The sequence below is a fragment of the Pseudophryne corroboree genome, chromosome 4 (assembly GCF_028390025.1).
Source record: "Pseudophryne corroboree isolate aPseCor3 chromosome 4, aPseCor3.hap2, whole genome shotgun sequence".
NCBI lineage: Eukaryota > Metazoa > Chordata > Amphibia > Anura > Myobatrachidae > Pseudophryne > Pseudophryne corroboree.
Genome location: NC_086447.1, coordinates 8,001,920 through 8,019,913, shown reverse-complemented (window position 1 = coordinate 8,019,913; position 17,994 = coordinate 8,001,920). Strand labels below are relative to the sequence as shown.

At 44.5% G+C, this 17,994-nt stretch overlaps 1 protein-coding gene across 1 annotated transcript; it reads left to right on the top strand.

The window, feature by feature from the left end:
- The first annotated feature begins 1,183 nt into the window (after positions 1 to 1,183).
- On the top strand, positions 1,184 to 17,085 carry LOC134910227 (bromodomain-containing protein DDB_G0278469-like). Its single transcript, XM_063918017.1, has 4 exons — positions 1,184 to 1,229; positions 1,383 to 1,484; positions 16,469 to 16,689; positions 16,918 to 17,085. The coding sequence occupies exons 1-4, from the start codon at positions 1,184 to 1,186 to the stop codon at positions 17,083 to 17,085; spliced, it is 537 nt and encodes a 178-aa protein (XP_063774087.1).
- Positions 17,086 to 17,994: the final 909 nt, after the last annotated feature.

Genomic DNA, 17,994 nt, shown 5'->3' with positions numbered 1-17,994 from the left:
TCTACCATCCTTACTGATTATCCCCTCTGTGTGTAGCTGGAATCCTGTATGATATACAGTAATATAACATTTCCCTCATCCCTGGTAATATACAGCATCTACCATCCTTACTGATTATCCCTCTGTGTGTAGCTGGAATCCTGTATGATATACAGTAATATAACATTTCCCTCATCCCTGGTAATATGCAGCATCTACCATCCTTACTGATTATCCCTCTGTGTGTAGCTGGAATCCTGTATGATATACAGTAATATAACATTTCCCTCATCCCTGGTAATATACAGCATCTACCATCCTTACTGATTATCCCTCTGTGTGTAGCTGGAATCCTGTATGATATACAGTAATATAACATTTCCCTCATCCCTGGTAATTATGCAGCATCTACCATCCTTACTGATTATCCCTCTGTGTGTAGCTGGAATCCTGTATGATATACAGTAATATAACATTTCTCTCATCCCTGGTAATGTGCAGCATCTACCATCCTTACTGATTATCCCTCTGTGTGTAGCTGGAATCCTGTATGATATACAGTAATATAACATTTCCCTCATCCCTGGTAATATACAGCATCTACCATCCTTACTGATTATCCTCTGTGTGTAGCTGGAATCCTGTATGATATACAGTAATATAACATTTCCCTCATCCCTGGTAATATGCAGCATCTACCATCCTTACTGATTATCCCTCTGTGTGTAGCTGGAATCCTGTATGATATACAGTAATATAACATTTCCCTCATCCCTGGTAATATGCAGCATCTACCATCCTTACTGATTATCCCTCTGTGTGTAGCTGGAATCCTGTATGATATACAGTAATATAACATTTCCCTCATCCCTGGTAATATGCAGCATCTACCATCCTTACTGATTATCCCTCTGTGTGTAGCTGGAATCCTGTATGATACACAGTAATATAACATTTCCCTCATCCCTGGTAATATGCAGCATCTCACATTTCCCACCGTGCATTATATTCTGCTCTCTCTGTTACATTATCCAGTAATTACAGCAATGTGTCTGTGTTTCTTGCAGATGGCTCTGCTGCTGTTCAGTGCACAAGTTGCGGAGGGTTGTGTATTGATGCACTTGGATGCGTGTGTGCTGATTTTACTCCATGTGTTCCGCGTGGTAACAATGAATGTCTAATCCAGTCCAATGACTGCTGCAGTATGCTTGGTAACTGGTACTGGGACTCAGATCTGCAATGCTGCACTGGTGAGTCACATTACTGCATTACCTGCTGCACAGGTGAGTCACATTACTGCATTACCTGCTGCACAGGTGAGTCACATTACTGCATTCCCTGACTATGATATGTGCACCACTCCTTTATAAAGACTGAGTAATATCCATTGTTATCTGCCACAGATGTGATCCAATGCAATCCGCACTGTGCAAGTGATGAAGTGTGTTTGGTGGGAAGTGGATCTCCGGCCTGTGCGTGTAATAGCAGCACTTACACTGGGATAAGTAAGTAAATGTTCCCTCAGCTACAATGAGTTATTATTGGAGGAACTATGGGGGTCATTCCGAGTTGTTCGCTCGCAAGCTGCTTTTGGCAGCTTTGCACACGCTAAGCCGCCGCCTACTGGTAGTGAATCTTAGCTTATCAAAATTGAGAACGAAAGATTAGCAGATTTGCGAATAGACACTTCTTAGCAGTTTCTGAGTAGCTCCAGACTTACTCGGCATCTGCGATCAGTTCAGTCAGTTTCGTTCCTGGTTTGACGTCACAAACGCACCCAGCGTTCGCCCAGACACTCCTCCGTTTCTCCAGCCACTCCCGCGTTTTTCCTAGAAACGGTAGCGTTTTTTCGCACACTCCCATAAAACGGCCAGTTTCCGCCCAGAAACACCCACTTCCTGTCAATCACATTACGATCACCAGAACGAAGAAAAAACCTCGTAATGCGGTGGGTAAAATACCAAACTGCATAGCAAATTTACTTGGCGCAGTCGCACTGCGGACATTGCGCATGCGCATTAGCGACTAATCGCTCCGTTGCGACAAAAAAATAACGAGCGAACAACTCGGAATGACCCCCAATATGTATTTAGCAGAGGCTATCCCCAGGAGAGTGCTGTACTGGGAGGAGAAGGGGTGTGGTATGGAGGGTCAACAGTAACTAGGTCAACAGGGTTTCTAGGTTGACAGGGTCTTTAGGGCGACATGGTCTAGGTCGAAAGGTCAAAAGGTCGACATGAGTTTTTTTGTGGGGGGGTTGTATCATTTTCTCTGTGCAGTGACCGGGAACCCCAATTAGTGCACCGTGAAAAACTCATGATGACCTAGAGACCCTGTCGACCTAGTTACTGCCGACCAATAGTGGTCGACCTAGACACTGTCGACCTAGTTACTGTTGACCTAGAGACCGGATACCGGGTAAAAATGCCTGGTACTGGGTATGGCAGAATACGGCCAGATTGTCACAGTTAATATATTTCACACTTACTCTGCTGCGGCTGGTCGTGGGTGAGGCACAGGTACCAGTGGGTCCCCTGAATACTCAACAGTTTAATTACATGAGTGTTGTGGTAGTGGACTACAAGTGCCAGCGCAGCGCAGAAAGAATTGGGCGCCAGGCCATCTCATCAAAAACAGCATACACAGTTTATTTAAAATACAAAAAACAGGGTAATAATAGGAATAAGATTTGGACACTTGCTCCCCTCCTCCAGCACACTAATCGTATTGGTTACAGCAGACATGAAGAACCTATTCCAATACAGTCCTTCATTGCAGCAGCATAAATGGTGAACAGCAGTACATACCAGTATCTCCTGGGACCAGTAGTGCTACAGCAGCAAACTGGGACTCTTCAGTGTGTTTTCCCCCCTATTCACTGGAGACTCTCACAGCCAATCTAAACGGGACACAACAAGGACTCTAGTCAATGGGGGGCCTTTAAATGTGCCACGTGGCTTACACCCACTCACCCAGATACATCCTCTCCTGAGACTCACACCTGGCGTCATTCGCCTGGGGTACCCCTAAATGTGGGGATCCCCCTTGTTCCTTTCACTGTTCTCTGCATACTGTGGCTCTCACACTGCACTCTCCATCTCTCACTGGGGGCAGGATGTACTAAGGGTAAAATGCGGTAAAACCCCCGTTCTCAGGGGTTTTACCGTATTTTCAAATGTACTAAGACCCTACCGCTGGCTTTTCACTGCCCAGGGTATCGCCATCCATCCTATAGAAGCCTACGGGCTTCTTCTCACAGACCGCCGTAACCCACCTCCGCCCCCCCCCCACCCCGCTGTAGATGCTGACTCCCCTCCCCCCTGGCATACCTTCCTACAGGCTGCCCTGGACCCGGAAAGGTAAACCCCCCCCCCCTAGCAACACAACTGGAGGTCCTTCCGGCTGCAGGGGGGCGGAGGAGGCGCCGGGGACACCCTGCTGCTGCTTCCCGGTGTGGGGGAAGTGTGGAGACCCCCTGGAGGTGACGGAGACCCCCCCCGTAGACCACGTAACAGGTATCGCGGGGGGCCTCATCACCACATTGCGATGTTGATCGCATATGTTAGTACATATGCGATCAACATCGCTGCGATGGCTGGCAAGGGGCGGCGATGTATGTTAATACATCCCTCCCTGAAGCTGCTGGCTCTCCTGTTACACTGCAGATATGGGCTCTCCCTCTCTTCATAGCAGCACCCACACGCTGCTCTTCTCTCCATAATGCCAGGGACCATGGACCTCACTTTCACCTGTCCATGGTCCCCGGACTGCGTTTCTCCTGGACACCAGCCTGTGCCCTCCATCTCAGTCCAGCATACTGTCATCTGCCCTCTGCTCCTGTCCTTTGTTTTCTCGTATCCTGCCCTCCCCCCTACACTAGTGTGCCGTGTGTGCGCGGCCCAGGACTTACTCCTACAGTGCAATGAGAACAGGCTGATCTGGGCTGGAGCTGACGTCACACACCCGCCCTGAAAACGTTTTGGGAACGTCTGCGTTATTCCTGACACTCCCAGAAAACGCCCAGTTACCACCCACAAATGGCTTCCTCCTGTCAATCACCTTGTGAATGCCCATGCAATCTAAATTTTTGCTCCATCCTGTCGCTACTTCGCAACGCGCCTGCACATTGCGGTGTGCATGCGCAGTCATTCAATGATCGGCCGCTGTGCAAATTTGCACAACAGCGATCTGAATCGGGCCCCATGCCACATCACAGATTTAACCTGTATGTTTAATTTTGGCCAAATAGGTACTGAAAGGCCCTTCTAACATCATGGCTGACAACTTGTGGAGAACGTTCCAGTAAATCTTTAGTTAGCGGCTGGTGCAGCTTTTCCTTAGGTGGTTTCCTGTCCTAACAAGGAGAATATTATTCTCTTAGGGTACACCTTGGAGAGCTAGTGTTATCTATAGAGCCCACCTAGGGTACACGTTGGAGAGCTAGTGTTATCTATAGATACCACCTAGGGTACACGTTGGAGAGCTAGTGTTATCTATAGAGCCCACCTAGGGTACATGTTGGAGAGCTAGTGTTATCTATAGAGCCCACCTAGGGTACACGTTGGAGAGCTAGTGTTATCTATAGAGCCCACCTAGGGTATACGTTGGAGAGCTAGTGTTATCTATAGAGCCCACCTAGGGTACACGTTGGAGAGCTAGTGTTATCTATAGAGCCCACCTAGGGTACACGTTGGAGAGCTAGTGTTATCTATAGAGCCCACCTAGGGTACATGTTGCAGAGCTAGTGTTATCTATAGAGCCCACCTAGGGTACATGTTGCAGAGCTAGTGTTATCTATAGAGCCCAACTAGGGTACACATTGGAGAGCTAGTGTTATCTATGGAGCCCACCTAGAGTACACGTAGGGTACACGCTAGTGTTATCTATAGTGTCCACCTACGGTACCCGTTGGAGAGCTTGTGTTATCTATAGAGCCCACCTAGGGTACACGTTGCAGAGCTAGTGTTATCTATAGAGCCCACCTAGGGTACATGTTGCAGAGCTAGTGTTATCTATAGAGCCCACCAGGGGTACACGTTGCAGAGCTAGTGTTATCTATAGAGCCCACCTAGGGTACACGTTGGAGAGCTAGTGATATCTATGGAGCCCACCTAGGGTACACGTTGGAGAGCTAGTGTTATCTATGGAGCCCACCTAGGGTACATGTTGGAGAGTTAGTTTTATCTATAGAGCCCACCTAGGGTACATGTTGGAGAGCTAGTGTTATCTATAGAGCCCACCTAGGGTACACGTTGGAGAGCTAGTGTTATCTATAGAGCCCACCAGGGGTACACGTTGCCGAGCTAGTGTTATCTATAGAGCCCACCTAGGGTACACGTTGCAGAGCTTTTGTTATCTATAGAGCCCACCAGGGTTTACACGTTGCAGAGCTAGTGTTATCTATGGAGCCCACCTAGGGTACACGTTGGAGAGCTAGTGTTATCTATAGAGCCCACCTAGGGTACACGTTGGAGAGCTAGTTTTATCTATAGAGCTTACCTAGGGTACACGTTGGAGAGCTAGTTTTATCTATAGAGCCCATCTAGGGTACACGTTGGAGAGCTAGTGTTATCTATAGACCCCACCTAGGGTACATGTTGGAGAGCTAGTGTTATCTATAGAGCCCATCTAGGGTACACGTTGGAGAGCTAGTGTTATCTATAGACCCCACCTAGGGTACACGTTGGAGAGGTAGTGTTATCTATAGACCCCACCTAGGGTACACATTGGAAAGCTAGTGTTATCTATAGCACCCACCTAGGGTACACGTTGGAGAGCTAGTGTTATCTATAGAGCCCACCTAGGGTACATGTTGGAGAGGTAGTGTATCTATAGAGCCCACCTAGGGTACACGTTGGAGAGCTAGTGTTATCTATGGAGCCCACCTAGGGTACACGTTGGAGAGCTAGTGTCATCTATGGAGCCCACCTAGGGTACACGTTGGAGAGCTAGTGTTATCTATAGCACCCACCTAGTGGCTGTCAGATATATATTTGTTGTGGACATAGGGCTGCGACCGCTGGTAGATCTGGTGAAACCCAGAGTTACTAACACTAGGTACACGATTGCAGTTCTCTTCGTAGGCTTTATTCACAGCAATGGATACTTGAAGTAACTTGGTTGAAGGTTGAAAAGTCTTGTAACAGGTTAATACAACAGCATAGGAATGTAGTTGTTCCATCAGACAGAGAATGCACAAGACCCTGGGGTGTGACCTAGCGATGCCCCGTAGCACAGGAGGGTCACAGAATGCAGTGTGGAAAGTCCTGTACACAGGTCATGTGCAAAAGCATAGGGATGCGTCTGTTCCGTAACAAGTGCTAATGAAAATAGCCTCAGATACTCACGGGAGGAGTGCGGGCAGAATCTGGGGCGGATCTACTGTGAAGCTAATGACGCTTAAGCAGGGCCCCTAATCCATACTTGCCTACTTTTGAAAAAGCATTTCAGGGAGATTGTGAAAATAACACCTATAAGCACGGGCGCATACTGCTACATCTGAGAGGCGTGTCATGAAAATGACTTACATCCAAATGTAAATGAGCCCCAAAGTTAGTAAGATCTACTTGTTGAAGAAAAGACACTGATATTTTGCAGGATTTGTTTGTGTATTGTGTTTTACAAGAGGTTCCATATACTGTAAGTGGCCACAAGAAACTTTATTTAAAATACATGTAGCCATAGGGATCATTGTGCCTTATAATCAATGCAGGGAAATGTCGCTGACAATCCCATTTAAATATATATATCTCTGATTTATTTTTTCCACCAAGAATGTAATAGCTGTATAATGGGGATTAGGTGCAATCAGGGAGATTAATGGACTATTCAGGGAGTCAGGGAGATTGCTGCTATTTCAGGGAGACTCCTGCAGAATGAGGGAGGGTAGGCAACTATGCCCTAATCCCACAAGCAACTTATTTTTGTTTTTGTTTTGATGAGTGAGTTAAAAAACAAAATAGATGGAGTTTTTATTGACCGTGTGTTATTAAAATAATGTTCTAGCTGGTCACCAATATCACTATGACACCAGGCTTCTAGTACAGCGTAGCTGCTATTACAGCTTGTATGTGTGTCACTTAGTACTGCAGGAGCTGCTGGGAGTTGTAGTCCTCCTCTTGCCTATATGTACTGTATGGTTATAGCTGGTCACCAATATCACCATGACACCAGGCTTCTAGTACAGCGTAGCTGCTATTACAGCTTGTATGTGTGTCACTTAGTACTGCAGGAGCTGCTGGGAGTTGTAGTCCTCCTCTTGTCTATATGTACTGTATGGTTATAGCTGGTCACCAATATCACCATGACACCAGGCTTCTAGTACAGCGTAGCTGCTATTACAGCTTGTATGTGTGTCACTTAGTACTGCAGGAGCTGCTGGGAGTTGTAGTCCTCTTCCTGTGTATATGTACTGTATGGATATAGCTGGTCACCAATATCACCATGACACCAGGCTTCTAGTACAGCGTAGCTGCTATTACAGCTTGTATGTGTCACTTAGTACTGCAGGAGCTGCTGGGAGTTGTAGTCCTCCTCTTGTGTATATGTACTGTATGGTTATAGCTGGTCACCAATATCACTGACACCAGGCTTCTAGTACAGCGTAGCTGCTATTACAGCTTGTATGTGTGTCACTTAGTACTGCAGGAGCTGCTGGGAGTTGTAGTCCTCCTCTTGTGTATATGTACTGTATGGTTATAGCTGGTCACCAATATCACTATGACACCAGGCTTCTAGTACAGCGTAGCTGCTATTACAGCTTGTATGTGTGTCACTTAGTACTGCAGGAGCTGCTGGGAGTTGTAGTCCTCCTCTTGTGTATATGTACTGTATGGTTATAGCTGGTCACCAATATCACTATGACACCAGGCTTCTAGTACAGCGTAGCTGCTATTACAGCTTGTATGTGTGTCACTTAGTACTGCAGGAGCTGCTGGGAGGTGTAGTCCTCCTCTTGTGTATATGTACTGTATGATTATAGCTGGTCACCAATATCACCATGACACCAGGCTTCTAGTACAGCGTAGCTGCTATTACAGCTTGTATGTGTGTCACTTAGTACTGCAGGAGCTGCTGGGAGTTGTAGTCCTCCTCTTGTGTATATATGTACTGTATGGTTATAGCTGGTCACCAATATCACCATGACACCAGGCTTCTAGTACAGCGTAGCTGCTATTACAGCTTGCATGTGTGTCACTTAGTACTGCAGGAGCTGCTGGGAGTTGTAGTCCTCCTCTTGTGTATATGTACTGTATGGTGTTAGCTGGTCACCAATATCACCATGACACCAGGCTTCTAGTACAGCGTAGCTGCTATTACACCTTGTATGTGTGTCACTTAGTACTGCAGGAGCTGCTGGGAGTTGTAGTCCTCTTCCTGTGTATATGTACTGTATGGATATAGCTGGTCACCAATATCACCATGACACCAGGCTTCTAGTACAGCGTAGCTGCTATTACAGCTTGTATGTGTCACTTAGTACTGCAGGAGCTGCTGGGAGTTGTAGTCCTCCTCTTGTGTATATGTACTGTATGGTTATAGCTGGTCACCAATATCACTATGACACCAGGCTTCTAGTACAGCGTAGCTGCTATTACAGCTTGTATGTGTGTCACTTAGTACTGCAGGAGCTGCTGGGAGTTGTAGTCCTCCTCTTGTGTATATGTACTGTATGGTTATAGCTGGTCACCAATATCACTATGACACCAGGCTTCTAGTACAGCGTAGCTGCTATTACAGCTTGTATGTGTGTCACTTAGTACTGCAGGAGCTGCTGGGAGTTGTAGTCCTCCTCTTGTGTATATGTACTGTATGGTTATAGCTGGTCACCATGACACCAGGCTTCTAGTACAGCGTAGCTGCTATTACAGCTTGTATGTGTGTCACTTAGTACTGCAGGAGCTGCTGGGAGTTGTAGTCTTCCTCTTGTGTATATGTACTGTATGGTTATAGCTGGTCACCATGACACCAGGCTTCTAGTACAGCGTAGCTGCTATTACAGCTTGTATGTGTGTCACTTAGTACTGCAGGAGCTGCTGGGAGTTGTAGTACTCCTCTTGTGTATATATATGTACTGTATGGTTATAGCTGGTCACCAATATCACATGACACCAGGCTTCTAGTACAGTGTATCTGCTATTACAGCTTGTATGTGTGTCACTTAGTACTGCAGGAGCTGCTGGAAGTTGTAGTCCTCCTCTTGTGTATATGTACTGTATGGTGTTAGCTGGTCACCAATATCACCATGACACCAGGCTTCTAGTACAGCGTAGCTGCTATTACAGCTTGTATGTGTGTCACTTAGTACTGCAGGAGCTGCTGGGAGTTGTAGTCCTCCTCTTGTGTATATGTACTGTATGGTTATAGCTGGTCACCAATATCACATGACACCAGGCTTCTAGTACAGCGTAGCTGCTATTACAGCTTGTATGTGTATCACTTAGTACTGCAGGAGCTGCTGGGAGTTGTAGTCCTCCTCTTGTGTATATATACTGTATGGCTATAGCTGGTTACGCCTACTTATTACAGCTTGACACCTGTTGTCCGCATTTCTGTTGAAATAATTCCACACCGAAGAGGTGATTCTTTTTGTAATTTGACCAGGCATGTCAATGGCCATATTCCTTCCACGGACAACAGGTGTCTCCCCGGGTGCCTGACTTAAACAAACCACCTCACCATCAGAATCCTCCTTGTCAATTACCTCCTCAGCGCCAGCAACACCCATATCCTCCTCATCCTGGTGTACTTCAACACTGACATCTTCAATTTGACTATCAGGAACTATACTGCGGGTGCTCCTTCCAGCACTTGCAGGGGGCGTGCAAATGGTGGAAGGCGCAAGCTCTTCACGTCCAGTGTTGGGAAGGTCAGGCATCACAACCGACACAATTGGACTCTCCTTTGGGATTTGGGATTTCGAAGAACGCACAGTTCTTTGCTGTGCTTTTGCCAGCTTAAGTCTTTTCTTTTTTCTAGCGAGAGGATGAGTGCTTCCATCCTCATTTGAAGCTGAACCACTAGCCATGAGCATAGGCCAGGCCCTCAGCCGTTCCTTGCCACTCCGTGTGGTAAATGGCATATTGGCAAGTTTACGCTTCTCCTCAGACGCTTTTAATTTTGATTTTTGGGTCATTTTACTGAACTTTTGTGTTTTGGATTTTACATGCTCTGTACTATGACATTGGGCATCAGCCTTGGCAGACGACGTTGCTGGCATTTCATCGTCTCGGCCATGACTAGTGGCCGCAGCTTGAGCACGAGGTGGAAGTGGATCTTGATCTTTCCCTATTTTACCCTCCACATTTTTGTTCTCCATTTTGTAATGTGTGGAATTATATGCCAGTAATATATCTGGAATTAGACGGCAGTAATGTCTGGAATTAGATACCACTAGATAGATACCAGATACCACTGTGATTGGAATAATGATGACCTATGCACAGTGACAGGACACTACCACAGCACCCTACAGCAGCACAAGTCACTGGACTTTTAGTAATGTACTGTAGTATACTGAGCACCACAATGCAGCACAAGACAATGAGCAGTGATACTGAGCACTGATGAGGAATTACTACTGAGAACTGACACTGAGCAGCAAGATGCAGCACAAGACACACTACTAGTATTACTGAGCAGCAATGAGCACTGATACTGAGCACTGATACTGAGCAGCAAGATGCAGCATGAGACACTGGACTAGTATTAGTAATGTATTGTAGTAGTAGTAGTAGTACTGAGCACCACAATGCAGCACAAGACAATGGGGGTAATTCCAAGTTGATCGCAGCAGGAATTTTGTTAGCAGTTGGGCAAAACCATGTGCATTGCAGAGGAGGCAGATGTAACATGTGCAGAGAGAGTTAGATTTGGGTGTGGTGTGGTCAATCTGCAATCTAAATTGCAGTGTAAAAATAAAGCAGCCAGTATTTACCCTGCACAGAAACAAAATAACCCACCCAAATCTAACTCTCTCTGCACATGTTACATCTGCCCCCCCTGCAGTGCACATGGTTTTGCCAATGTGCCCGGTTAGGGTAAGATAGGGACAGGTAACCTGATCCATTTTTACGTCACGTACACGCCCTGCGTTCACCCAGCCACGCCTGTGTTTTTCCTGGCACGCCTGCGTTTTTCCGAACACTCCCTGAAAACGGTCAGTTGACAACCAGAAATGCTCAATTCATGTCAATCACTCTGCGGCCAGCAGTGCGACTGAAAAGCTTCGCTAGACCTTGTGTGAAATGGGAAGAAAACTTCAAAATACAGTGCGCAATCAAACAGTAGTGCAGCTACACAATATACACAAGTGTGCATCCAAAAACACACTTACAGATAGACGTAAGAGAAAAAAGTGTATACTAATAGTAGCGCTCTCCAGTACCCATGATAAATATCACCCATGTGAAAGTGATATAATGAAGGTTGGTTCACCATATAATGAAAATGAAGTGTCCTATAGATTCCTTATCGGATGCAGTCAACAGTTGGAGGTCACGCAGAAATTCTTCCTTCTCAAGGAATCAGCAGTGATCATTTGTGATATGGTCAACACAAAATCTAAAGGAATAAATATAAGTGCCTCCTAATACTCTTGCAAGGATAGTAGCTGGAGACACTTATAAAGAAACACAAATATAGTGTAGCAAGCCTTTAAAAGAGACACATTTAATTTGTACAAGTTGCACGTACAGAAAAACAATTTAAAAACAGCATATCAGGATCTCCATATATCACATCACCATTGCTGAGATCTTTGTCGGGGAATCAAATGGCACCAGATGTCCAGTGAGAAAGTGAATGAGCTACGGATGCCCACCGCCACACCATTAGATAATTCACCCTAGCAGCAGATCAATGAGTGCAGGGGTCCAGGTAAAAAGCACAGCCACGCTTAACGCGTTTCGGACGGGATCCGTCCTTCGTCAGAAGCATGACTGTGAGATCTGAAGCATAAGTATTTAAACCCTCTTAACGAGGGGTGGCAGCTGAGAACAATTATGGCAAAGAAATCCTCCCGCCCCAGGGAGCGTCGTCGCCGGAAGCGGAAGCTCGTCATGCGGTTCACCAGTTTCTGGAAGTTCCGGTATTTGCATTCCAAAAGCGGTTCACAGACGGCCGGAAGTTGCTTGTATTTGCGTTCCAGCGACGGACTTCACAAAAAACATCTTAAATATGAGTCTTGCCGTCAGTAATACAGGTGGACGGGTCCATAACTCCAATAGCAAACATTGTCCCAGAATTTTTAGTCCACTTAATGTCCATCATAGTAAAAAAAAATATAAAAACAGAACATTACCATATATAATATTAGTATTCCCTTAATCACAAATACATTCTTTAGATAGATTCAGGAGACGGTGAAAAAGGGGAGAAATGAATGAAAAGAAATTATGTGAGGAAACATTTTAATTCAAATTCACCGTTTAAACCCCTTGGTGTAAGGGATATTCAAACGGTGAATCCATCTGTTTTCTACTTGCGATAGCCTTTTCTGCACATCTCTGGTTCGCCATTTTGGGAGAATCATCTGAATTCCACAAAATGACTTCAAAAAACAATCTTTTGACTCCTGTACTTTTTTTAAAGTGGGATGAAAATGTATGGGTATCTAAACCCTTGCGAATATTATAGATGTGTTCAGCCCATCTAACCCTAACATCTCCCCATTTTCCCAACATAAAAGAGTCCACATGTACACTCCAAAATGTAGACAACATTTTTGGAGTGGCATGTTATGAACTCTCTTATTGGATATGATTGACCATTCACTGTAAATTCTGTAACTTTTCGTAAAGGTGATTTCACTGTCCTACACATCAAACAATCACCGCAGCGATGGAAACCTTTAGTTCTAATACTTTGTCTGGGATTGTTTTCCATGCTGCTACTTACTAGCTGATTTTTAAGTGTCGGAGCTCTCCTATAAATAAAAAGCGGTTTCTCAGGTAGCATCGGGCCCAGAACTGAATCCTGTTTCAATATGTTCCAATTGCCCCTAAACACTCGCTCTATACTTTTGAAGGATTTGTTATATTGACTGATGAATGCCCACTTGAAATGCTCATCTTGGAGTTTGGGACTGTTATTGATAGCGAGTAGCGTATCCCTTTCTATTCCAGCCACTTTAGATCTTGCCTTATCCAAAAGATTATCAGAATACCCTTTCCTTGAAAAAAGTGTAGACATTTCATTCAATTGTTGATCACATATATGTTGGTCCGTGCAATTTCTTTTTATCCGTGCAAACTGTCTGAACGGAATCCCATCCAACCAGTTTGCATGGTGCTGACTCGTTCTCTTGATAAAGCTGTTAGAGTCAGTGGCCTTTCTATAGGTTTTAGTATTAACCTGGCCGCCACAGATGTATAGACTCAAATCCAAGAAGGAAACTTCCTTCTGACTCTTATTGAATACTAATTGAATTGCCATATCATTGTGATTCAAACTTTCACAAAAAACATCGAGTGACTCTTCATCACTCCGCCATATAAACAAAATGTCATCTATATAGCGCTGACATTTTGTTTATATGGCGGGGTGATGAAGAGTCACTCAATGTTTTTTGTGAAAGTTTGAATCACAATGATATGGCAATTCAATTAGTATTCAATAAGAGTCAGAAGGAAGTTTCCTTCTTGGATTTGAGTCTATACATCTGTGGCGGCCAGGTTAATACTAAAACCTATAGAAAGGCCACTGACTCTAACAGCTTTATCAAGAGAACGAGTCAGCACCATGCAAACTGGTTGGATGGGATTCCGTTCATACAGTTTGCACGGATAAAAAGAAATTGCACGGACCAACATATATGTGATCAACAATTGAATGAAATGTCTACACTTTTTTCAAGGAAAGGGTATTCTGATAATCTTTTGGATAAGGCAAGATCTAAAGTGGCTGGAATAGAAAGGGATACGCTACTAGCTATCAATAACAGTCCCAAACTCCAAGATGAGCGTTTCAAGTGGGCATTCATCAGTCAATATAACAAATCCTTCAAAAGTATAGAGGGAGTGTTTAGGGGCAATTGGAACATATTGAAACAGGATTCAGTTCTGGGCCCGATGCTACCTGAGAAACCACTTTTTATTTATAGGAGAGCTCCGACACTTAAAAATCAGCTAGTAAGAAGCAGCATGGAAAACAATCCCAGACAAAGTATTAGAACTAAAGGTTTCCATCGCTGCGGTGATTGTTTAATGTGTAGGACAGTGAAATCACCTTTACAAAAAGTTACAGAATTTACAGTGAATGGTCAATCATATCCAATAAGAGAGTTCATAACATGCCACTCCAAAAATGTTGTCTTCATTTTGGAGTGTACATGTGGACTCTATTATTTTGGGAAAACGGGGAGATGTTAGGGTTAGATGGGCTAAACACATCTATAATATTCGCAAGGGTTTAGATACCCATACATTTTCATCCCACTTTAAAAAAAAAAGTACAGGAGTCAAAAGATTGTTTTTTGAAGTCATTTTGTGGAATTCAGATGATTCTCCCAAAATGGCGAACCAGAGATGTGCAGAAAAGGCTATCGCAAGTAGAAAACAGATGGATTCACCGTTTGAATATCCCTTACACCAAGGGGTTTAAATGGTGAATTTGAATTAAAATGTTTCCTCACATAATTTCTTTTCATTCATTTCTCCCCTTTTTCACAGTCTCCTGCATGTATCTAAAGAATGTATTTGTGATTAATGGAATACTAATATTATATATGGTAATGTTCTGTTTTTATATTTTTTTACTATGATGGACATTATGTGGACTAAAAATTCTGGGACAATGTTTGCTATTGGAGTTATGGACCCGTCCACCTGTATTACTGACGGCAAGACTCATATTTAAGATGTTTTTTGTGAAGTCCGTCGCTGGAACGCAAATAGAAGCAACTTTTGGCCGTCTGTGAACCGCTTTTGGAATGCAAATACCGGAACTTCTGGAAACTGGTGAACCGCATGACGAGCTTCCGCTTTCGGCGACGACGCTCCCTGGGGCGGGAGGATTTCTTTGCCATAATTGTTCTCAGCTGCCACCCCTCGTTAAGAGGGTTTAAATACTTATGCTTCAGATCTCACAGCCATGCTTCTGACGAAGGACGGATCCCGTCCGAAACGCGTTAAGCGTGGCTGTGCTTTTTACCTGGACTACTGCACTCATCGATCTGCTGCTGGTTGAATTATCTAATGGTGTGGCGGTGGGCATCCGGAGCTCATTCACCTTCTCACCGGACATCTGGTATCATTTGATTTCCCGACAAAGATCTCAGCGATGGTGATGTGATATATGGAGATCCTGATATGCTGTTTTTAAATTGTTTTTCTGTACGTGCAACTTGTACAAATTAAATGTGTCTCTTTTAAAGGCTTGCTACACTATATTTGTGTTTCTTTATAAGTGTCTCCAGCTACTATCCTTGCAAGAGGATTAGGAGGCACTTATATTTAATCCTTTAGATTTTGTGTTGACCATATCACAAATGATCACTGCTGATTTTCCTTGAGAAGGACGGATTTCTGCGTGACCTCCCGCTGTTGACTGCATCCGATAAGGAATCTAAAGGACACTTCATTTTCATTATATGGTGAACCAACCTTCATTATATCACTTTCACATGGGTGATATTTAACATGGTTACTAGACTTTGTGTGAAACTACATCGTTCTTTGTAATAGTACGACGCGCGTGCGCATTGCGCCGCTTACACATGCGCAGAAGTGCCTTTTTAAGCCTCATCGCTGCACAGCGAACAAATGGAGCTAACGATCAACTCTGAATCTATCCGTTGTTACATTCATCCCAGACTTTTACTAACTGATCTATGGAGATAACTTTCCTAGAAAAGTGCAATAAACTCAGTGTAGCTAGCTATAAAATTGCAGAAGCTTTATGGGGCCCAAATTATAAGAATATTTAAAGGTGATTGTTTTAAACTTTGTATTAGTGTGTTAGGATTGTCGGATGTTGATATTATTTCTTGTGCTTTGTTCTTTGCATGAAGAGGATGTGTGAATATTATACCGTACATATTCAGGTTCTCTTAAGTTGTCATGTGATAATCTAGAGTTCACTTCTTACAGCTGAGAAACGCTTACAGAGGTGTGTTCCGGTTACACATAATTACTATAGAGAAATTGTGTCATCAATGTCTGTGTGGGATATATCTTGAACTGTATCGTGAGTTGCCGGTGACACTTACTCCTGTGAGAAGCTACAGACACCAGGTCCGGCTGAGGAATACCAGACGGAATAAAGCGACACATTCAACCAGAGGATCAGACTTCCTAATACTTACCTGTACATTGTAACTCCCGTGATACCTACTCCCGAGTGTCACATATATATTTGCACATGTTCATTTTTGGATTGAGTGCCCCGGTGGGACATTTTTTGTCTTTGCCTCCTCCTTTGAAATTTGCCTGGTGTATGATACATGTATCTTAGAGTTTCATGTAAAACGGACATTTTTATTTGTATGCAGCAATTGCAGATGTGGAACCTACGGTGACCTGTGCTGGTGACACCACGATAGCATCGGTCAGTATCTGCCAACTGGAGGAACTGGGGTATAACTACACCACGGCCCACCTGATTAATAGCTCCAGTGCCTGCAACATCTCATATACCAACCTTATCAACAATGTGACAGTGTGGACTATTCAAGCCAGAGCCGCCGTCGGGTGGTGCGGGAACATCGTCACGGTAAATTTCTTCATTGTTTTTCTATTTCAGTCTTGTTTTTGTGATATATAATATAATGATCTCCCATATTTTGCTGCTTGTTTCCATCCTACGTACCAAACCCTCATACATTACATTTTCTCTGACACAATAAATATTCAGAGCTCTATTGGAGGTGGTGGGTGGTCTGGATTGTGAACACGAAACCGCGCGCAACACCATGGCACCACCACAAATGGTTTATTTCAGCGGCTACATTTTACACTGACACCACGGGAACAGGTTTGTGCAACTGGACAAATACATTTCTTAAAAATGTCTGCCACCGAGGAGGAGGAGGAGGAGGAGGAGGAGGAGGAGGAGGAGGAGGAGGAGGAGGAGGAGGAGGAGGAGGAGGAGGAGGAGGAGAACTACTGATACTAATGTGTGGTCACAATGACATTGCTTTTAGTATGTATATTATAGATTTGTTTTTCATTTTATACACACTTAAACTTTGGTTTATGATGTACATGGTCAAGTCACATTATTATGGGCACCAGCTAATAGCCAGAGTAACCGCCGTGTGCAGCAGCTAGACGGGTGAACAGTCATGTTAGACAGACGTCTGCTAGCCCCCAGGTACATTATGACGGAGAGCTGCACCACTGTAGCGCGTCGGTCGGCCCTCACGCACCTTCATAGCCAACGTTCACCCCACATCATTAGCACGTGGCCAGTGGCGTAACTAGAAATTTTTCTCCTCAAGCAAAAACATTCTCTGCCGTCCCCCCCCCCCCCCATTATTGGCACTAGTAAAGCGATGACTCTGCGAGCGCTGCAAAAGGGTGTGTGGCCTTCCTGAAATGGGTGTGGCTTTGCATAAAGGGGCGTGGCATTGCAGGAAAAGACTACCTTATACCCCAGTTTTGCACCCTGCACGCCCAGATGTTGTCCACCACAGGAAAGAAAAATAATCCTGATTCATGCCCCTTACATTATTTGTCATTTTTCCTCCTTATAGTAATGCCCAGTATACATTATTCCACATACTGCAATGGCCCTTAGACATTATGCCACACACTGTAATGCCCCTGATACCCTATGCCACACACTGCAATGTCCGTGATACATTATGCCACACAATGCAATGACCCTGAGACATTATTCCACAATGCCCGTGATATAGTATACCACACACCGTAATGCCTGTAACACATACCACAATACCCGTTATACCCTATGCCACACATCGCAATGCCCGTGATACATTATGCCACACACTGCAATGACCCTGAGACATCATACCACAATGCCCATGATATAGTATGCCACACACCGCAATGT

Bases quoted from the DNA above. Each gene is read 5' to 3' on its own strand.
- LOC134910227 (XM_063918017.1), top strand. From the start codon at position 1,184: ATGCTTGGTAACTGGTACTGGGACTCAGATCTGCAATGCTGCACTG. The intron at 1,485-16,468 runs GTAAGTAAATGT...ATTTGTATGCAG, and splicing joins CAGCACTTACACTGGGATAA to CAATTGCAGATGTGGAACCT. The intron at 16,690-16,917 runs GTAAATTTCTTC...GGTTTATTTCAG, and splicing joins GGTGCGGGAACATCGTCACG to CGGCTACATTTTACACTGAC.